General features: G+C 31.3%; 1 protein-coding gene across 1 annotated transcript in view; it reads left to right on the top strand.

Annotated features, from left to right (window-relative positions):
- The window catches only part of Dop1R1 (Dopamine 1-like receptor 1), a 91,231-nt gene that overhangs the window by 55,700 nt on the left and 11,190 nt on the right, over positions 1-24,341 (top strand). The window contains exon 4 of the mRNA XM_076410375.1: positions 8,846-9,078. Within this exon, the coding sequence (XP_076266490.1) occupies positions 8,846-9,078 (233 nt within the window). The remainder of the gene's footprint in view (positions 1-8,845; positions 9,079-24,341) is intronic.

The raw sequence follows: 24,341 nt of genomic DNA, 5'->3' as shown, positions 1-24,341 counted from the left end.
TTTTAATAGAATGCTGGCTAAGGATTGTCAGTCGAATTATTATATACAAAGTTTAGACAAAATAAGATGAATACCTCACATATAGACGATATTTATTTATTTAAAAGGTATTAAGGCCTCATTTGTTTTTAAATTTGCTGAAGTTCTTCGTAAAATATATTCGTAGAGTGTTTAAATAGTTTTCAATGAAGTTTTGTCCCATTCTTGTACTAAAGAATCCGCCAAATGCTTCAAAGAAGTTGAAGATGGAAATCTACTTCTCACTCTCTGCTCTAAAACTCTCCATAACGGTTCAGTTATATTGAGAGATGGCGAGTGTGCTGCCCAGGAAAGATGCTTGATGATAACCTGACATGATCTCGCAGTATTTCAATCAGTGATGTGAATGAGAAAATCTGCTGAACACCACGATTATGCTTTCCAAATCATAATGGAACCTCCTCCATGTCTGACTGTAGAAAGTATGAAGTTTTGATCGTAGGCTTCTTTTGGGGTATACGAAGTTCCTCCAATCAACAAATATCTAGTTTTCATGGTGCCTATTTAACTTTCGTAGAATTTAAAAATTTCCGGTTAATAAATTGACCTCGGATAATGTCAGTCTTCTTGTCAATTTTTCATGTTGTTTTTGATAATCTTGCTCCGTGTATTTTTAGAAGTGTCCGCTGTGCTTTTCATCCAAAAGGTTGTTTATCCTCAGAAATCTGTGACAAATTCAGTCATATCCGACATTTAGTCTTGACAGAAATATCCAAACCATAGCAATCTGTGTTTTTGAATTTCTTCTTTAACTGTGCTCTAATTGTCGCATCTTAAACGAATCACTTCATTTCTAACATGATCTTAGAGAGAAAGATATAGAATTTGTCTTAAGCATCGTATTTGAAAAACCTCAAAGCATATGCATCTTGGCTAATTCGACTTATTAGTTCAGCACTAGATGCTACTTTTTTCGTGTACTACTGATCTCAGTTCTGCACTTGTTCCAACTAGATCCTAGAGATTTTCAATAGAAGGAAATCCCTCACCTGTCAGTACATTTGTATTCTCTTCACTTATTCTCAAACCCTGTCGCTTTGCAATGCAAATCATATTGTGAAGTTTACTCGAAGCATCAATGTATATCACCGAATACAGAGTTATTATGAGCAAAAATCACTTCGATCAAAAAGTTTGTACAACGATATTGAATACTATGCCACTTTTAAATATTTTCTTAGATAGTTACTGGCAATTATTAAAATTCTTATAAAATTAATCTTATTAATATTAATATGTAATTGTATATACGTGTTATCACGCTTTTCGTTTTTTTTTTCTTTCAAACATTAAAACTAACTAATAAGACTATAAAAACATTTTATAATAAACTTTCTTGTTTCATTCTTTAACATTTCGTGATTACTTTTAAACATATTATAAACAAACATTAAAAACTGGAAAGTATTTTGTTTTATAAGGTGGCTGATAAAGCCCTGAAAAAAAACACTATGAATTACGAGTTTCCAACGGATCGTCACTTATTTCCGTTAAAATAAAATTGTTTACAAGTCAAATAAAAGTTTTTGTTTTAAACCCGTTTCATAATTTACTTATATATGATACCCATATCTCTAGAACAATATGGAAGCTCGTGCAAAGTTAGAAACTGTTACATATTACTTGTACCAGCAATCTTCTCCCATTAAATAATGTCGCTAGTGATGAATAAATTCAGATATCTAATAAATACTACAGTGATGAATTATGGTTTTAATAGAATGCTGGCTAGGGATCGTCAATCATATCGTTATATACAAAGTTTAAACAAAATAAGATGAATACCTGACATATACACCATATTTATTTATTTAAAAGGTATTAAGACCTCATTTGTTTTTAAAATAGCTGAAGTTCTTCGTAAAATAAATTCGTAGAGTGTCTAAATAGTTTTCAATGGAGTTTTGTCCCATTCTTGTACTAAAGCATCCGCCAAATGCTTCAAAGAAATTGAAGATGGAAATCTACTTCTCACTCTCTTCTCTAAAACTCTCCATAACGGTTCAGCTATATTGAGATATGGCGATTGTGCTGCCCAGGAAAGATGCTTGATGATAACCTGACATGATCTCGCAGTATTTCGATCAGTGATGTGAATGAGAAAATCTGCTGAACACCACGATACTGCTTTCCAAATCATAATGGAACCTCCTCCATGTCTGACTGTAGAAAGTATGCAGTTTTGATCCTAGGCTTCTTTTGGGGTATACGAAGTTCTTCAAATCAACACGTATCTAGGTTTTATGGAGCTTAATTAACTTTGTAGAATTTAAAAATTTTCGGTTAATAAATTGACCTCGGCTAATGTCAGTCTTCGTGTCAGTTTTTCATGTTGTTTTCGATAATCTTGCTCCGTGTATTTTTAGAAGTGTCCGCTGTGCTTTCCATCCAAAAGGTTGTTTATCCTCAGAAATCTGTGACGAATTCAATCATATCCGACATTTAGCCTTGACAGAAATATCCAAACCATTGCACTCTGTGTTTTTGAATTTCTTCTTTAACTGTGCTCTAATTGTCGCATCTTAAACGAATCACTTCATTTCTAATATGATATTGGAAAGAAAGATATAGAATATGCCTTAAGCATCGTATTTGAAAAACCTCAAAGCATATGCATCTTGGCTAATTCGACTTATTAATTCAGCAGTAGATGCTACTTTTTTTCGTGTACTACTGATCTCAGTTCTTGTACTACTGCACTTATTCCAACTAGATCCTAGAGATTTTCAATAGAAGGCAATCCCTCAGCTGTCAGTACATTGGTATTGTCTTCACTTATTCTCAAACTCTGTCGCTTTGCAATGCAAATCATATTGTGAAGTTTACTCGAAGCATCAATGTATATCACCGAATACAGGGTTGTCATCAGCAAAAATCACTTTGATCAAAAAGTTTGTACAACGATATTGAATACTATTGCCCACTTAATTGCTGACAATTATTAAAATTCTTATAAAATTAATCTTATTAAAATTAGTATGTAATTAATTGTATATATGTCTTATCACGATTTTTTTCTTTCAAACATTAAAACTAACTAATAAGACTATAACAACATTTCATAATAAATTTTCTTGTTTAATTCCTTAACATTTGGTCATTACTTTTAAAAATATTATAATCAAACATTAAAATCTGGAAAGTATTTTGCTTTAAAACGTGGCTGATACAGTTCTGAAGAAAAAAACACTATGAATTACGAGTTTCCAACAGATCGTCACTTATTTCCGTTAAAATAAAATAGTTTCCAAGTCAAATAAAAGTTTTTGTTTTACACCCGTTTCATAACTTACTTATATATGATGCCCATATCTCTAGAACAATATGGAAGCTCGTGCAAAGTTAGGAACTGTTACATATTACTTGTACCAGCAATCTTCTCCCATTAAATAATGTCGCTAGTGATGAATAAATTCAGATATCTAATAAATACTACAGTGATGAATTATGGTTTTAATAGAATGCTGGCTAGGGATCGTCAATCATATCGTTATATACAAAGTTTAAACAAAATAAGATGAATACCTGACATATACACCATATTTATTTATTTAAAAGGTATTAAGACCTCATTTGGTTTTAAAATAGCTGAAGTTCTTCGTAAAATAAATTCGTAGAGTGTCTAAATAGTTTTCAATGGAGTTTTGTCCCATTCTTGTACTAAATCATCCGCCAAATGCTTCAAAGAAGTTGAAGATGGAAATCTACTTCTCACTCTCTTCTCTAAAACTCTCCATAACGGTTCAGTTATATTGAGATATGGAGATTGTGCTGCCCAGGAAAGATGCTTGATGATAACCTGACATGATCTCGCAGTATTTCGATCAGTGATGTGAATGAGAAAATCTGCTGAACACCACGATACTGCTTTCCAAATCATAATGGAACCTCCTCCATGTCTGACTGTAGAAAGTATGCAGTTTTGATCCTAGGCTTCTTTTGGGGTATACGAAGTTCTTCAAATCAACACGTATCTAGGTTTTATGGAGCTTAATTAACTTTGTAGAATTTAAAAATTTTCGGTTAATAAATTGACCTCGGCTAATGTCAGTCTTCGTGTCAATTTTTCATGTTGTTTTCGATAATCTTGCTCCGTGTATTTTTAGAAGTGTCCGCTGTGCTTTCCATCCAAAAGGTTGTTTATCCTCAGAAATCTGTGACGAATTCAATCATATCCGCCATTTATCCTTGACAGAAATATCCAAACCATTGCACTCTGTGTTTTTGAATTTCTTCTTTAACTGTGCTCTAATTGTCGCATCTTAAACGAATCACTTCATTTCTAATATGATATTGGAAAGAAAGATATAGAATATGCCTTAAGCATCGTATTTGAAAAACCTCAAAGCATATGCATCTTGGCTAATTCGACTTATTAATTCAGCAGTAGATGCTACTTTTTTTCGTGTACTACTGATCTCAGTTCTTGTACTACTGCACTTATTCCAACTAGATCCTAGAGATTTTCAATAGAAGGCAATCCCTCAGCTGTCAGTACATTGGTATTGTCTTCACTTATTCTCAAACTCTGTCGCTTTGCAATGCAAATCATATTGTGAAGTTTACTCGAAGCATCAATGTATATCACCGAATACAGGGTTGTCATCAGCAAAAATCACTTTGATCAAAAAGTTTGTACAACGATATTGAATACTATTGCCCACTTAATTGCTGACAATTATTAAAATTCTTATAAAATTAATCTTATTAAAATTAATATGTAATTGTATATATGTGTTATCACGATTTTCTTTTTTTTTTCTATCAAATATTAAAACTAACTAATAAGACTATAACAACATTTTATAATAAATTTTCTTGTTTAATTCCTTAACATTTGGTCATTACTTTTAAAAATATTATAATCAAACATTAAAATCTGGAAAGTATTTTGTTTTAAAACGTGGCTGATACAGTTCTGAAGAAAAAAACACTATGAATTACGAGTTTCCAACAGATCGTCACTTATTTCCGTTAAAATAAAATAGTTTCCAAGTCAAATAAAAGTTTTTGTTTTACACCCGTTTCATAACTTACTTATATATGAGACCCATATCTCTAGAACAATATGGAAGCTCGTGCAAAGTTAGAAACTGTTACATATTACTTGTGCTAGCAATCTTTTCCCATTAAATAATGTAGCTAGTGATGAATAAATTCAGGTATCTAATAAATACTACAGTGACGAATTATGGTTGTAATAGAATGCTGGCTAAGAATCGTCAGTCGAATTGTTATATACAAAGTTTAGACAAAATAAGATGAATACCTGACATATACACCATATTTATTTATTTAAAAGGTATTAAGACCTCATTTGTTTTTAAAATAGCTGAAGTTCTTCGTAAAATAAATTCGTAGAGTGTCTAAATAGTTTTCAATGGAGTTTTGTCCCATTCTTGTACTAAAGCATCCGCCAAATGCTTCAAAGAAATTGAAGATGGAAATCTACTTCTCACTCTCTTCTCTAAAACTCTCCATAACGGTTCAGTTATATTGAGATATGGCGATTGTGCTGCCCAGGAAAGATGCTTGATGATAACCTGACATGATCTCGCAGTATTTCGATCAGTGATGTGAATGAGAAAATCTGCTGAACACCACGATACTGCTTTCCAAATCATAATGGAACCTCCTCCATGTCTGACTGTAGAAAATACGCAGTTTTGATCGTAGGCCTCTTTTGGGGTATACTAAGTTCTTCCAATCAACACGTATCTAGGTTTTATGAAGCTTATTTAACTTTTGTAGAACTTAATAAGTTTCGGTTAATAAATTGACCTCGGATAATGTCAGTCTTCTTGTCAATTTTTCATGTTGTTTTCGATAATCTTGCTCCGTGTATTTTTAGAAGTGTCCGCTGTGCTTTCCATCCAAAAGGTTGTTTATCCTCAGAAATCTGTGACGAATTCAATCATATCCGACATTTAGCCTTGACAGAAATATCCAAACCATTGCACTCTGTGTTTTTGAATTTCTTCTTTAACTGTGCTCTAATTGTCGCATCTTAAACGAATCACTTCATTTCTAATATGATATTGGAAAGAAAGATATAGAATATGCCTTAAGCATCGTATTTGAAAAACCTCAAAGCATATGCATCTTGGCTAATTCGACTTATTAATTCAGCAGTAGATGCTACTTTTTTTCGTGTACTACTGATCTCAGTTCTGCACTTATTCCAACTAGATCCTAGAGATTTTCAATAGAAGGCAATCCCTCAGCTGTCAGTACATTGGTATTGTCTTCACTTATTCTCAAACTCTGTCGCTTTGCAATGCAAATCATATTGTGAAGTTTACTCGAAGCATCAATGTATATCACCGAATACAGGGTTGTCATCAGCAAAAATCACTTTGATCAAAAAGTTTGTACAACGATATTGAATACTATTGCCCTTTTAAATATTTTCTTAATTGTTACTGACAATTATTAAAATTCTTATAAAATTAATGTTATTAAAATTAATATGTAATTGTATATATGTGTTATCACGATTTTCTTTTTTTTTTCTTTCAAACATTAAAACTAACTAATAAGACTATAACAACATTTCATAATAAATTTTCTTGTTTAATTCCTTAACATTTGGTCATTACTTTTAAAAATATTATAATCAAACATTAAAATCTGGAAAGTATTTTGCTTTAAAACGTGGCTGATACAGTTCTGAAGAAAAAAACACTATGAATTACGAGTTTCCAACAGATCGTCACTTATTTCCGTTAAAATAAAATAGTTTCCAAGTCAAATAAAAGTTTTTGTTTTACACCCGTTTCATAACTTACTTATATATGATGCCCATATCTCTAGAACAATATGGAAGCTCGTGCAAAGTTAGGAACTGTTACATATTACTTGTGCCAGCAATCTTCTCCCATTAAATAATGTAGCTAGTGTGCAATATATAAGTTTTAAAACTAGTACATTGTATATAAGTTTTCCACTATGGGAAATAATAAGGCTTTCCCAGCACTGTGTGAGTGGATCTACACAACTAAAATACACAAGTATGGGAGTTTAACATGCTGCAGCAATAAATATTCTTAGAAATTACGAGAGAAGCCATTATAAAATGTTGAATAATAACGTCTTAAGTCATTGAATAAATACAGAGGCGTGTTGACAAGTTAATTAGGTAAAATAATTAGTTAGGATTAGACAGGCTTATTGTGGCAAGTAATTTATTTTTGTAAGTAGAATATTCCTTTACCAACAGAAACAATTGCGCTCTGTTTTGCATGATAAATTGGTACTCGAGTTAGATAAAGGATAACAGATTTTTTGCTGACTAAAAAGAACGCTTTATACCGATTTTTTAAAAAGAAAATCTATTTTACACTGTCCGCATTAAGCTAATAATTATTTTATCACAAGCGCAGATTCATTTAATCCATTTATTCTTAGCTATAAAAGTATCACTACATAGTATAAAACAAAGTCGCCTTTTCTGTCCCTATATCCCTACGTGCGCTTAAATCTTTAAAACTACGCAACGGATTTTGATGCGGTTTTTTTCAATAGATAGAGTGAATCAAGAGGAAGGTTTATATGTATAACACATGCATAATATACTAAGGCAACATTGCTAATTTTAGAGGTTTCTAACGTGATGTCGTAAATTAACCTATTTTTTTAGGCTTATTTAGCAATTAGCAAAAACGCTGCCTAACCCTACGAGTTAGATCAAATTAATGTACTACAGTATTGTACACCATAAAAAGGTCTACAAAAAAGTTCGCGATGGTATATGTTTATCTTTTAGGGATAACCCACATTAACCATTTTTATTATTTACTTTTTACGTGAGAAAATGGCTTATTTACGAAGCTATTTTAAGCAATACGGCATTAATCCTTATCGAATTAAGTACCTTAAATACAGTGTGCAATTAATATAGATCAATATGGTTCCTTACAGCATGTAAATTAAACAAATATTTTCGGAGATATTACAAATTTAAAAGTTGCGTTTAAAAATGTGTAATGTAATAAAAATTGTATGAATTTAGATATTCCAAAGATAGCGGGAAATCTTCATAGTAAGTATAGGGGAAGAGGAATTGTTTTACTCCAAATTTAATGCGTGCAGGCCAAGGGCAGTAATGAATGAACCAAAAATACTGGATCGATTTTAATCATGTTTTCATTGAGTGACATAGGCATATATATTTTATGCCCGTGCAAAGTCGGAGCGGGCCGCTATGTTTTTATATACAACGTTCATATTTTTTCTGTAGTGTATTTAATTTAGTATTAGCATTGCACCCGTGCGAAGCCGGGGCGGGTCGCTAGTTTTTATATAAAATAAGCAAATTAATTAAAGTATTTTCTATTACAGGTTAGTACTTATTAGGAAAAGTCCCGTCTACTAAAATGTACTTCCTATTAGGAACTAATTTTCAAATTTTCATGAAGGAATGTCGCTAGTAAAACCTATTACAGATAGATGGAGGTAGATTATAGGTAGATTACCTATCGTCTATTGTCCGCATCACTAAAACAGCATATTTCCGAAAAAAAATTAGGTATATTTGCACAATTTTCAATAATTAATATTATTGTATAATTGGCTTATGACATTCGTTAACTAAAATAGTAATTTTAAGAATATTTCGTTCAATTAGAAGTGCAGTTAGCAAAAAGATTTTAATTAATATACTCCTATAAAAAATATTTTTATTTACATTTTAAATTTATATGCAAGTTAATTAACGGCAATCAGAGGCCTTTCACAACCAATGAAACTGAAATAATTTCATCATACGTGAAATAAAATTATATGATTTATTTAATTAATTTTTCAGATATGGACGTTGGGTAACCAGAAGAGTCGCGCTGGCCACAATCGCCACCATATGGCTTCTGGCCGCTCTCATCTCCTTCGTGCCCATTATGTTGGGCTTACATCGACCCTCTCAGCCCTTTGTCATCGAATCGGGCGGTCAGAACTACCCCACCTGCGCCCTGGACCTCACCCCGACATACGCCGTGGTATCTAGCTGCATCTCGTTCTACGTCCCCTGCATCGTCATGCTAGGTATGTCATCGTAATTCCATTTTCAACCGTTAATTTGTCGTAAATGTGTTCGTAATTGCATCCGTTATGGTGTAGAAAATTGGTGTAGAAATTTTCCAGTTTTAACGTTGCGTAAACTATCGAGAACAACTTCATTTGTTAGCATCTTTCCATAGAGATGACATTATTTTATTAAAATAGTAGGCCTCCAAGAAAAATCAGTTAATAATCAGTAATATTCTTAAAATTCTAACAGCAAATAATGTTAGTTTTGTGGAGCTCCCATGCTTCTGCGGGTATTTTTCTTCCCAAATATAAAGAAAAAAACTGGGAAACTTTATTTTAATTAATTTCTTCGAACTACCACAATCTGTACGTGGACAATAAGTATTATTATATGGTTTCGGCTATATAATATAACTATCCTGACATGTAGAAGATCGCTTCAGTAAGTGATCTGCTGTACAACTTACAATCTAAATCTTATTCTAGATACTATTCTAACTTATTTTAAAGTATATCCTAACTTATTCGAAAGACTATTCTAACTTATTCTAGGGATTATTAAATATCAATCTATGTGTCTATTAATCAGTCCGTAGTTTGTATTTCAGCCCATGTACTATTACACTGTCATCGCACACATTTAACTGTTTGGCGAGTGCATTGGGATGCACTAATATTCTTTCAAAGTACTGCGCACTAACACTTCAATTCACACTCATTATGGATTCTAAGAGGATATCGAGCTGAATCAGTTAGTTGGAGACGTAATATGAAGCATCGAAGATGACTCGTAACTCTTTATTCTGGAACCTCTGGAGGATAGCTATGTTAGATTTGCTAATACTCCACAGTTCAATACCATAGGTACGAATGAGCCTAAGTATTGACTTGTACAGGAAAACCTTGTTATCTAATGATAATTTAGCCAATACCTAAACCCTGTTAGCCAACGCACTATCAGCCAATATATTTGGTTTAGTTTAAGCCCAAGCTATTTGTTTTCGTTTTGTCACTATATGTTTTTTACATGTCAAACATCGATCAAAATGCATTCCCAGATATTTAACGTTGTCTGCTCGTGGATGTTCATGATTATTCAATTTTACTAATGGACGTGTTCTTCTACAAAGGGTGAATGTCACATGGGTAGATTTTGTCTCATTTACTTTGATACGCCACGATATCAATCACTATTCGACTTCGTTAAGATGAAGTTGGAGGTTTTTGTGACTGATACTAATGTTTAACAATAAAATGTCTGTCTGTGAGGTATGATAGCAGCAGTCGAAAGTGCGTACAGGGAAAAAGCTTTTTTAATTTAACGTGCAGTCCAGTGTGCCACACCTTCTCGTAGGATTGAGATATATCGAGAAATATAGCGAAGCAATATCTTTATCGTTTAAGTTTTTTTTAATTTGGTTGACTAATCTACGTATGTGTTTGTTCTGTTGTTCCGTGTCTCCAAATTGTGGTCCAAATATTTAATTTCGTAAAAATATTCATTATTTTCTTTTGGCTTCAAGTCAATGTAAAACATTGGCAATGGCTTCTTTGTTGCATGATGTTTAGTATTGTGTATATTTAATGCCTTGTTCAGCTAGGGCTGTCTTAATTGTGTTAGAATCTGTGGCGTGATGTAGTCCTTTTATGACGAATTTAAATGTTTTTTCGGACTTTGGTCGGAAAGTATGATATTGTGTATTTCTATTATCCAGTTCTCTTATTAACACTTTGAAGAGTTCATGATCAAAGATTTGAATCTTCGTTGTTTCAAATCCGATTGTTTTTATTATATAATTATTTGGTATTTTCTTGAGCAAGTTATGCAGATTTTTAATTACATCTACCTTATATATCGTTACTGGGGTTGGTCTAGGAATTATTTTTGGTTCATTTTCTTTGTTGTTCTGGGTTTCTTCTGTCTCTTCTGTCAGGGCACTGAAACTGTTGTATGTTTGGATGGGTTTTTGAAGCCAATAATATTGAAATTAACCGTACAGATCAGTTAATAGTTGTTAATTACTGGCAAACTTATTATTATTTTATTTATACTAAACTTAAACTAGAAAGGAATAGACGGGTATAACAAAAAGTAATGGCAACTTTGGTGGTATGTCATATACAATATAACAAATTAACTTACAAAATTATTTGAACAGGTATATAAAAAAGTAACTCGAAACACATATCTTCCAGAGCAATTCTAATGCTTACATAAAAAATAAAACCGAAATTAACGCAAAATATGTTTATTAAAAGTATTTATCAAAAGTGGAAAATAATTTAGCCTTCAACAAAACTTGAACAAAAGCACGTGGATCGAACTTAAGAGCACACCCCAAAAACATACTATATTTCAGTTTGGTCCTGTGCAAATACTTTGCCATCCCGAGATAAACAAAATGCCTTTATCGCTAACAAAGTATTTGGATTAACACGAATACCTCATTGTGTAAAGGCAACCATTGAAATTTATTCGCAATAGAATGCGGTGTTCGACAAATCCAATACAAATTAAACAAGAGCGAGCCCCAGTTTCTATTTAATTTCCACGAAAAATTTATTTCTATTTGGATATTTTATTTTACGTTTTGTGCAAAGGGGTGTACAAGTACCTCTTGTTGGAAAGGTAATTATTCTGGGAAATAGTGCCAGATAGTATAGGAGTTTGTGCAAAGAGATGTACCAGGTGTACCGGAAAGTTATTAGTGGTTTTTTCGAAAAAAAAACAGCATAATTTTGAGAAAATGGGAAAGCTTGTTTATTCAATGTATCGATCATTTGATTTTATATATTTTGCCCATCTATCAGGCAATTTATAAATCCCATCCCAAAAAAACAGTTTCTCCTTTGACAAAACCATTCATCGATTTGTGCTGCTCTGCAAGCGCTTGGCCCATTGATGCGAAGAGTTGATAGTCAGACGGGATAAAGTCTGTAGAGTATGGCAGGTATGATAATATGCCCCATCCAAGTGTTTTAATATGTGTTAAAACATTATGTGTGTTAAAAAATTATGAGACGGCGCATTATCGTGCCTTCAGACCTATTCTGTATGTTTTCCGATCAACTCATGGATCAAATTTATCATTTATTGTCGGTAGCGATCACTATTAACTGTTTCACCACGTTTCAACAGTTCGTAATACATTGTCTTGTTGTCTGTGTCATTGTCTTGTGACAATAAATCCAATTTTCATTTTTCATTTCAATAATTGCTTTCTCATCCACCGTATTCTCCAGATCTGGCCACCAGCGATTATTTCATATTCTCAGATCTCAAAAGGATGCTAACTGGGAAGAAATTTTTGTGGAACGAAGAGGTGATCGCCGAAACTGAGGCCTATTTTGAAGCAAAGGACAAATCGTACTACAAAAATGGTATCGAAAAGTTGGAGAGTTGCTATAATCAGTATATCACCCTTGAAGGGAATTATGTTGAATAAAAAAAAATTTCCAAAAAAATGTGTTAATTAACCTGTTCTGTGTCTTTTTGATCAATAAGTCTTCGTCATTTTTCTTGCAAAATCATAATTTCGTCACTGTAAAACATCTAATATTTTTGAGTGAAAATAGAAGCAAGTCAATTTACACAAACTTCCTTTGAAGCTAGCTGTACATCATTAAAACGTACGAATTAACTTTCTAGATATATAAAATGTATCAAAAAAACGTCAAACTTCTTCATAAAGCAATGCCTCCAAAGTGCTATTAATGTTTGCCATAAAAACACTAAATTCCCCAACATTGTTTACGAATTAACGGTAAACAATTAGTTGGTCATTTATTATTTCATTTCGCTGTCAATAAACTTGTCGTTTTCTAAATTTCAAATAAATTAGTGCTAATTTTCGGTCTTCAAAAAGTTTGATCGACATTTTGTTAATTGACTAAATAATTAAAACAGGTAACTGTCAGTTTATTACGTAAACGAATAATAATGTGAAGGATCGCTAATTATACATCGCATATAAGAATATTAGTGTTCTTTATTACCAATTAATTTATTTTAATATTCTTCATGTGCCCTAAGATAACATGTTTATGAAGTTTCCTTAGTTCTTTTAGTAGAAGTAACTCTAATTTATGAGGTCATGCATTTTGATTAATGGTAATCTCTCTCCAAAGAAGTCAACAAGTAGGATGGCTCGCAAATGATGTAATGAAGTTTGAAATAGGAGATTTTGTGAAATAAATAGAATTAAACTTGCATATGGCATTAGAGTGTTGATTGTGTGAAGATACATTACATTATTGTATGGACTATTACAAACGACCTATCTGGCCAATAGTGAACTGGAGAAGGTTTGATTAATAAAATATTTGGAGATTCGTGATAGACGAAAGTGGTGAGACAGACAGATGTCGAAGAACTTGTAACAATACAAACTCAGCAATCAGGTAGGGCCAAAGGGAGATTAGCAATGTCATGAGCGTGAAATATGAGCAAAACAAGATATAAGAATTAGGAATAACTCAGCAAGGTTACAAGGAAGCCTAATATATCGCAAATCAAAAGTATACAACATTGTCATTAGTTGTCGAAATAAATGAAACACTTTATAAATCTCAATGTGTTTAAGAGATATGTGAAGGACTACATTAACAGTAGAACATAAATGTTATTTTTGTTACTAATTTATTTATTTTTATCTATTTTATTGTTATTCTTGATTTAATATAATTATACACTATGTGAAGTTATCAGCTAAATACATTTTAACAATATATTTCTCCATCAATCTTCCTCTTAGCCTAATATTTTCGAAAACCTATATATGTTAATGAAAATTGAATGTTATATGAAAACCTGTATGTGTTAATCAGAATGATATGCAAGGTATTATAAACATTCTCGAAAATTTATTTTCTACTAATTAATATAGTGAAACCATAAACAGCAATATTTGCCTATATTTGATTTCAATGATGTGGATGACATAGTTTGAACAAGATGGTGCAACATGTCATATAACCTACAGAACAATGCAATTACTACATGCTTCATTTTTTCTTTTGCTTACTGTCTAGCTGTAAAGGAAAGGTGATCTGTAGGGGATGCGTATCAGCCAAAAGACCAAGACTAACAAGTACTCATAGAATAAAATAGGCTAACGCATAAAAACCTAATTAAAAAAAAAAATGAAAATATATCCTGTGGACGGATGAGCACAAATTTCAAATTTCCTTATTTAGTAGATGTGTTCTTGTGAACCAATTAAAGACGAATGGGTTTCAGAAGCAAGCACTGTGCAGACTGTTGAGCGTTAAGCTAAGTAATAGTTTGGGGATGCTTTGGTAATGATAAGTCCGACCGTATGATTAAAACTGATGGAAAACGGAGTAAAGAAGGCTACCTGAAAATAATTCAGAAATGCAATTGCTTCTGGAGTGAATCTAATAGGTCGAAAATAAAGCTGGAAATTTGACCATTTTACTCAAATTGCGGAAATATTTTATTATCAAGGCTTCGAACAAATTTTGAACGTCAAACCGTGTTGTTAGTGTTGTCGCCTCGTTGTTATTTTAATGAAAACACTCGATTTGGCACAATTCGGTTGTTGAAATAAATTGCACCTGAAACGTCCGTCACAGAATTTAAGTGATATTTATTTCGAAACGTTTTAAAACGAAATCAATATTTTATAAATATATAGATATGATATTATATCAAAGTTCAATATATCATTATCACTATATCAATATTTATTTTTATAAACAATTTATTTCAATGTAAGTGAATATTTGATCTCCTATTACTAAAAGAAACTGTTTTTTCGTAGAGCATAAAGAGTTTCATGCAAATGAATAATTATATATATATATATATATATATATATATATATATATATATATTGTTCAGTCTTTGACATGTAATTTGGTTTATATTCCGAGTTGACACATGTTGTTTTCCACAATCAAAAAGGCCCACAGAAACTTTGAATTTAAGATCCAGATACGTGTTTACGAACCAAAAGTTTACACCGAAGCAATAATGCATTTCGCGTATAGTTACTGTCCTTTTTCGTTTCCAAAGTTCATAATATCACTACATAGTATAAAACAAAGTCGCCTTTTCTGTCCCTATATCACTATGTGCGCTTAAATCTTTAAAACTACGCAACGAATTTTGATGTGGTTTTTTTCAATAGATAAAGTGATTCAAGAGGAAGGTTTACATGTATAATACATGCATAATATGCTAAGGCAACATTGCCAATTTTAGAGGTTTCTAACGTGATGTCGTAAATTAACCTATTTTTTTTAGGCTTATTTAGCAATTAGCAAAAACGCTGCCTAACCCTACGAGTTAGATCAAATTAATGTACTACAGTATTGTACACCATAAAAAGGTCTACAAAAAAAGTCCGCGATGGTATATGTTTATCTTTTAGGGATAACCCACATTAACCATTTTTATTGTTTACTTTTTACGTGAGAAAATGGCTTATTTACGAAGCTATTTTAAGCAATACGGCATTAATCCTTATCGAATTAAGTACCTTAAATACAGTGTGCAATTAATATAGATCAATATGGTTCCTTACAGCATGTAAATTAAACAAATATTTTCGGAGATATTACAAATTTAAAATTTGTGTTTAAAAATGTGTAATGTAATAAAAATTGTATGAATTTAGATATTCCAAAGATAGCAGGAGATCTTCATAGTAAGTATAGGGGAAGAGGAATTGTTTTACTCCAAATTTAATGCGTGCAGGCCAAGGGCAGTAATGAATGAACCAAAAATACTGGATCGATTTTAATCATGTTTTCATTGAGTGACATAGGCATATATATTTTATGCCCGTGCAAAGTCGGAGCGGGCCGCTATGTTTTTATATACAACGTTCATATTTTTTCTGTAGTGTATTTAATTTAGTATCAGCATTGCACCCGTGCGAAGCCGGGGCGGGTCGCTAGTTATCCTATATAATTATTCGTTGATTTTTACAATGTCATATTATTTATCCGACCATCTAATTTATCAATCCAATCATTCCACTTTATCACTATTTCGATGGTAAACAGCCATTCATTCATATGTTATTTGGATTATTATTAAATTCTAAACTGTTTCTGTTTGTTTCTTTTCTCCTCGATCTATTTCAATTGTCTCTGAAGCATTCAGTACTTTTTTCTGATATGTCATGTTCCTTTTACCGACTGATTACCATATATCCATACATCAAATATCTGGATGGCCTAGAAATAATCTGTTACCAGAGAATATTGTCTTGGTGGCCATTATTTCCACCTCCATATGGAATTACATTTTCGATGTGTATTATATTTGTATATTTATGTTTAATATTTAATGTTTTTATTCATGTTACTCTGATAATAAGGATCTTAAAGCAAAAGAAATAATTTTAAAATGATATATTACTATAACTGGTTTGCACGGTATTATATTAATATAAAATTAGGAATTTACTTAATATATAACGTTAAGTAAATAATAAATGTATATGTATTAAAATATACAAGTGTTATGGAAATTATCTCAAGAACTAACACTCACTAACCTTTATGAAATGGCATTTCATTACATTTAGTTTCCATTTTAAGTCTGATTAATTAAGGAAGTATTAATAAGTTTAAATTACTCTGAACATTATGACAAAGTATAATAAGTGAGATTCTTTGAGAGCTGTAACAATTTCACATCATCAAATATGATCTTCCCTTGCTTTTATGTTACATATATAAACATGGAATAATAAATAAAATAACACTTGTTTGTATATTAAGATAGAGAATATATGAATAAAACTATTTTGAAATTGATATTTAGCTTTAGCATGTATATTAGAACAAAAACGAACAAAATTAAGTAGATTACTTATTACAATTTAAAAATGTATAGTAAAGGAAGGTTTTTTACAACCATGAAAATAATTATTGAATTTTCAAAACTTAGGTTAATAAAATAAATAATAAAAATATTATTTAAAATATAAATACAATGTTCCAAATAAATATAGTAACGTATTATAACATTAGTCGTTAAAAACCTTAATGTTCATAAATGCTCTAAAATGTTAACAGATGCTAATAGCTAACAGACTGCTTAACAGACTGCTAGATAATTATTAGCAGTAACTGCTGTTACTGCTAATAATTCATAATTACTTCTATTTGTCCTATATGTTCCATCTATGCAACTTATGTAGTTGGTTTCATTTTAACTACTGCATATTTTCTTGACTTCATTTATGCATTTATATAGTATTTATCTGTTATCCATATTTTTCATCTAAAGTATTTATTGCAAAACTATAAATAAACCACGCTGATTAAAATAATTTATTTACCTAAACTTTTAAATGAAAATGCATCGTTGCTTATTGTTTCCACTCTTCGATCTCACCCTTGTAGGTAGCTCATCTTTAATTTGCCTTCTATGGCATTCTTCTGTCTATTGCTTCCTACTTTGCTCTTACTTTCCCATGCCCCATGTGGGAACTGACAACTTACCAACAAATGAAAAATTAAAATTCTATGAAGCTATTTTATAATTGTCATTAATCTTTGAAATATTCGTTTTAAATCTTGATGAACAAATTAACGTACTTATTACCTGCAATATTCGGTTAGGGCTTTGTTAAGAAAATATTTACTAGAGAAACTTGAAATGACTCAGAAGTTAATACCACTCAAATTTACGGAAAAAACTTAGTAACCTTTAAATTACCTTTGGTATAGTCGCATATTATATCTCCAGAACCATATCAATTACTATCAGACTATAAGCAAAAACAATTTCTCTTAGCTGTAATCTGTTAACCAGACATAAAGCTAAATATAAAACAACTTTATGGTTCGTAATCGTTTTTAATCGTCCATAGCTGATTTGAGGAATTACCACTCAAAAGAATTAGTGCTGGAAAAATATTTGTTAATACATTTTGTGACGTCGATCTGAACTAGTCCTGGTTGCTTAAATTGGGTGAATTTTGATATATTAGAATTTATTTATGCGTAGCACATATTACAAAGTGAAGGTCTCAAAATTCTTCTTCGATATATGCTTTAACCATGCCAAATATCTCGTTTCCAAGTGTCCGTTTTCCTCAATAAGGGAGGGAACATTAATTCTAAGCCGATTAATATATAGTAGACTAGCGACCCGCCCCGGCTTCGCACGGGTGCAATGCTGATACTAAATTAAATAAACTACAGAAAAAATATGAACGTTGTATATAAAAACATAGCGGCCCGCTCCGACTTTGCACGGGCATAAAATATATATGCCTATGTCACTCACTGAAAACATGATTAAAATCGATCCAGTATTTTTGGTTCATTCATTACTGCCCTTGGCCTGCACGCATTAAATTTGGAGTAAAACAATTCCTCTTCCCCTATACTTACTATGAAGATTTCCTGCTATCTTTGGAATATCTAAATTCATACAATTTTTATTACATTACACATTTTTAAACGTAAATTTTAAATTTGTAATATCTCCGAAAATATTTGTTTAATTTACATGCTGTAAGGAACCATATTGATCTATATTAATTGCACACTGTATTTAAGGTACTTAATTCGATAAGGATTAATGCCGTATTGCTTAAAATAGGTTCGTAAATAAGCCATTTTCTCACGTAAAAAGTAAACAATAAAAATGGTTAATGTGGGTTATCCCTAAAAGATAAACATATACCATCGCGGACTTTTTTGTAAACGTTTTTATGGTGTACAATACTGTAGTACATTAATTTGATCTAACTCGTAGGGTTAGGCAGCGTTTTTGCTAATTGCTAAATAAGCCTAAAAAAATAGGTTAATTTACGACATCACGTTAGAAACCTCTAAAATTAGCAATGTTGCCTTAGTATATTATGCATGTATTATACATATAAACCTTCCTCTTGAATCACTCTATCTATTGAAAAAAACCGCATCAAAATCCGTTGCGTAGTTTTAAAGATTTAAGCGCACATAGGGATATAGGGACAGAAAAGGCGACTTTGTTTTATACTATGTAGTGATGATGTTTTAATATATATATATATATATATATATATATATATATATATATATATATATATATATATTATGAAGAAAAATTACTGGTGATAGTCTAAAAAGTTATGCATACAAATTTGTCGCCCTAGATGATGTCCTAATGAAAACTAAACAATTTAAATTAATATAAATCATCGTTTAGTTTATTAAAACGAAATAAATCATAAATTAATTAAAAAGGAAGTGTTAATGGAAAAGGAAAATCCATAATCCTTATTGCTAACCTTCCCAGCATTATTTACCAAAATCTAGTTTAACTCGAGTGAATGCTAAATAGGGTTTTATTATTGCCTGAACTTAATACATGTCCCCGAAGTACTTGAAGCCAGTTTGCGAGTCCTGACAAGCCATCATTTTAGAGTTTAATTAGAAACGACATTGCCGAAGTAAATTGCTTAATCAAAAAACCTATTAACCTCAAATTTTGAGGTGTACGTTTAAAATGATTTCAAGTAAGTTGAACAATAACTTACTGAAAAGCTATCAGTCTTTGGAAGTGTATGAATTAAATATGAACCTTAAAATACAAAGTTTGCAGAATATATATTTGTTTCTATTACAGTTAATAGATCAGATTTCCGATAAAGATATTTGATTTAATTTAGTTGGTAAATGCTTGATCCTCTCTTAAATTCAGACTGATTATTACCAGGTGTACCGGAAAGTCATTACCGATTTTCTAACAGACGTCTCTAGTTTGAAATTGTTGCAAACTTATGATTAAACACACATAAAGTTTCAAAGCTATACGAGCTATGTTTTGCGAAAGAAACACCGTCAAGAATTTATATCTCAGATGTCGGAATTGTCGAAATAGTTCTATTGAAGTTTGTTTTATTTAAAAAGGGCCCGGCAGACATATTACAACTAATTATTCACTACTTAGTAATTGTTCATCAATATTGTTCTTAAAGTCCAGACCTAAGATACACACACAACTTTAAAGCTTGTTGCACAAGTATAATAAATTTATTAATTGATATATTTAAGTGCACTTAAGATTAGAATACACCACAGTTTTCACACGTAGCTTAAGTAGATGTTTTATGCTAATCTAGAAATTTCAATACATCGAATTTTCAAAATTTAAATTATTTCGAAGACATGTCTGTTAATGAAGCGGCTTCTAAACTTATTATAATCGTGTGAAATATTTGGTTTAATTTCCGCGAACTTATTATGTAGTTTCGTAGGTTAATGGCGAGTTTTCTGGTGATATTTTTCCTTAAACAATAGGCTAGATGACTATAATAAATGATAACAAAAATATCTATATATAATAATAATGCACTATAGAGAGATTGTTAAAAATACATTTATTTTAAAATTAAAAATAACGCCACTCAGAAGCCTACGAAACAGTGACCTCACTTATCCTTCCCTAAAAGTTTTAAATCATAAACATTTGACGATGGATTTTTTTTTAATTTATCAGATCGGTTGGACGAAAAAATGCATCCTCTGTTGTATTAAATTATCATGTAATATTAGGGTAATTAAAATGCAGAAATTGTTCACCAAAATTTCATATTAATAATAGTCTTACAAACTTATAAGAATGTGCAACTGCAATACTTCATCAAGTACTTTGCAAAATCTCTGTTTAGATATGCTTTAACATTAGATCTCTGCCTAATTTGTTTTACTTTACTTAATTTAAATAATATTTGACATAATGCTTCGTCTGTACGTAAGCATTGTTCGATATATTTGAAACTTCCTTCCAAGGAATCCATACCAAGCTGTAAAAACTTGATAAAATTGCATTGTTCAATCAAATATATGTGAGTTAGTTCTAACGTAGTGACGTATAACCCATCGTGATATTGGCTTTTTGTAATCTAACCATCAAAGGATTTGACTGATACTTGTTGAGGCATCAATTTAATTCCAGTCGTTCATTGATGAACAGCAGTAAATGCTGAGTTAGCTCAGTTCATGCACACTTGTACGACTAAATCTAGGGCATTATTTTAAGTATAATTTTCCATAATACTTGGTAACTGAAAAAAGAACAAAATTATTAGGGACTCATATATACAATAAATAAAACAAATGAGACATAACCGCAAATGTTATCAACAGTGTTATTTACCTCCATATTCCGTTAGTTACTCTTTAGACATAATTAAGAGTAAAAATAATAAATACTTACATTAGAATGGTATTATTTTTGTGAATAAAGATTTAGTCATATTTCTATGATATTTTTGATACTTGGCACGCAAATAAACTACTTATTTGGAGTTTTTACCGATATAAATACTTACGATGCATAAATAAGACATATACCCATATAAATCCTTCATTAAGACCAACATAACTACCTTACGCACACATTTTTAGCAATTCAGAGCGCATATTTAAAATTACACTATTTCAAACGTCTTTTAACGGAAATAACTTTTATTCCAAGTAATATAAATACGTAAAATTGTCATAAAGTAGTATCTGAAAAATGGTCACCTAGCCTGTACTTCATCTTGTGTTGCACCACCACTTTTATAAATGATATCAGGACTATCTCCCCTGTACGAAATAAAAACAAAACCTTTCTGTACGTATTAGGTAGGCGGGCGAGCGATATTCTCCAATTGGAAGTCGAGGTCTGACAGTTCTATATTATTACCAATAGCAAATTTTCCATCTGATGTCACATCTCACGTTCATCCAAAAATGAACAACGTCAAACAAAGAAAATGGCGAGACGGATCGAACTCTAAGAAAATAAGTCAAAACATTTTTCATGTAGCATAACTGATGCAATATCAGCTCCGGAACAACATTAATAGCGAGATGAAAACGGCGAAAGATTCTTTTTTTGGTTTTACTGTTTCTATTGTGTTTTATGGCTAACCAGATCCTCGTGAAAAGGTGGGCCTTTTTCTATTTAGGTAAATTGATAGTTTATTAAAGCTTTAAGTTCGAAATATATTTGGTTTTGCGTCGTTTTATAGCCTTTAAATAAAAAATAAACCCCAATATGTGGTTAGGTGAAATATTCTCGGCCTGGGAATAGAAGACTGTGAGTTCTAGTTTAAAAAAATCATTTTTATGCATGAATTATTTTAACTTCATCATCTTTAGTCCAGCATTTCTCCGAGATCGGTATTCCTCGCCTAAAGTTAGAGTCTAGTGCCCACTATGCTCCCAAAAATATTCTTCTACCGTTTTCTCAATATCTTCATTGAATACGGAGCGCTACCAGAAAATAAATTTATTAGGAATATTTTAGAAATAAGTGGAAATCTGATGAGATGAAATCAAGAATATAGCTATATAGTTGCTTGCTAAATCCAGCAACTTCCCCACTTCCAATGCATCCTTGTATAAAGCAACATTCAACTATCATTTCTTCAGGAGATTTTTGACGTCTAACTATTACGTAGGTAACATTCGTATTCGTAATGTATACTTTTTTCGACGTAGAGGATTAACAGGATATATTTCGTGTCCCAAAAAACGTTGACCATGACGTTCCTAACAGGTTCCATCCGCTACTTCGGCTGCCGTTTCATTTTTAACCGAACATTGGTGATAAACCATCACATAAAATCATATCATCACATATAATCCGTTCCACTATACTTATGTATGCTATTTTTATAACAAAATTTATGAAATATCATTATTTCTTCAACAGAAGGATTAATGATTTTGACAAAAGAATAAAAAACCAAAATGGCTGAAAATATATGAGTATATTCTAGACATGCTTGCCAAAATCGTGCCAATCGAACTTCCCGCGAATTTCAAATTCCCATTTCGAACGCACCTCGTATATGAAAACAATAAGAAGAATAAGAAGAAATTTAACTTGCGATCAACAATTATTAATTCAAGAGGTTTATCCTGCTGGAACCAATTTCTTATTTATGAACAAAAAAATGTGTTCAGGAAAACAACTTTGTGTAATGGCTTTACTCCAGCAGTCCTACTTTACGGACATAATGAAGCGCTTAACAGAAAGCCGTTAGTGAAAACAAGTAGTTTTTAATAATGTAGGAACAAAAAATGTTGAATGACATGTTTTAATAACATCTTTAATAAGTTATATATAGATTTATTACTTAATGATGCCATAATGAGGATATCAAAATGTTGGTTTTTAACACCAAAAATAATAACATCAAAATTTTATTAATTAATATGCTATTTATATAATTAATGTTGAAGGTATAGTAAATTTACTTCGAAAATTGTTTCAAAAGATTCACTAATGTATTATGGTACAATGCTTCTCTAAATTTTAAAGCAATCCCGGCTCTGTTTCATCAATTTACTTGAAATATAATATAAACCTTATCTATATATGCTGTACAACAGGACCAATAGTCTGTCTGTTGACTGTAAGAATGTTGTGTTTAGAATTAAGAGTATCGTAAATGGTCTGATGAAGTTCTTAAAATACTAAATGTTTTATTACTTATACCTCTCTATAGTTTGTAAAAATTGTACTAAGAGTTGACTTCTCAGTAAAACAAAACCATTTTCTTTGCATAACACCAAAATTATCTGGCCATTATTTAGAGAGAAACTAGTCAATTTAATATCGCTAAATTTACCTCTCAAAACAGAAACAGATGCAGAAAAAGCTGCAATAAAATATAACAAATACTATACAGAGGCCGCATGGTATGCAATTCCTAATAGTGCGACGTATTAAAAGTTTAATTATACATCATCTACAATTAAATAAAAAATGCTGAAAAGAGGAAACTGCGAAAAGAACAGTAGAAAATAAATCAAAATTCAACAAGGCAACAAAAGTGTTGAAAGAGCTAATAAATAATGAACAAAATCAAGTAATTTAAATATATTTAGAGAAATTAACGCCAAGTGGTGCAACGGAATACTCTATCTGAAAAGTAACAAGAAAGATTAAAAAACCTCAACAACATAATCTATCTATTAAAGTTGATCACAATACCTAAGCTATCGGTGAATGAATGGTAAGGATAAAGCGCAAGTTTTCTCTAAACACCTAAATCCAGTAACTGGGGTAAAATATTGAATCATAGGAACATTATATAGAAAGAAAATAACTCACTAACATAAAAGATAAGTAAAGAGAATATGGGTAGCAAAGGTGGAGACGAAAAAAACCAGAGGACGACCAAAGTGAACCTTAGATGAATAGATCAGGCAAGAACCAATATGGATGAAATGTATATATGGAGAAAGAGAGAATAGACGAAAAACATAACCCACCTATATCACGAAACGGTACAAAAGGTATG

This window comes from Rhynchophorus ferrugineus, unplaced genomic scaffold (genome assembly GCF_030347505.1).
Source record: "Rhynchophorus ferrugineus isolate W39M unplaced genomic scaffold, kcgeb_rfMv2 rfM7, whole genome shotgun sequence".
Taxonomy (NCBI): Eukaryota; Metazoa; Arthropoda; class Insecta; order Coleoptera; family Curculionidae; genus Rhynchophorus; species Rhynchophorus ferrugineus.
This window is presented reverse-complemented; position numbering and strand designations above follow the sequence as displayed.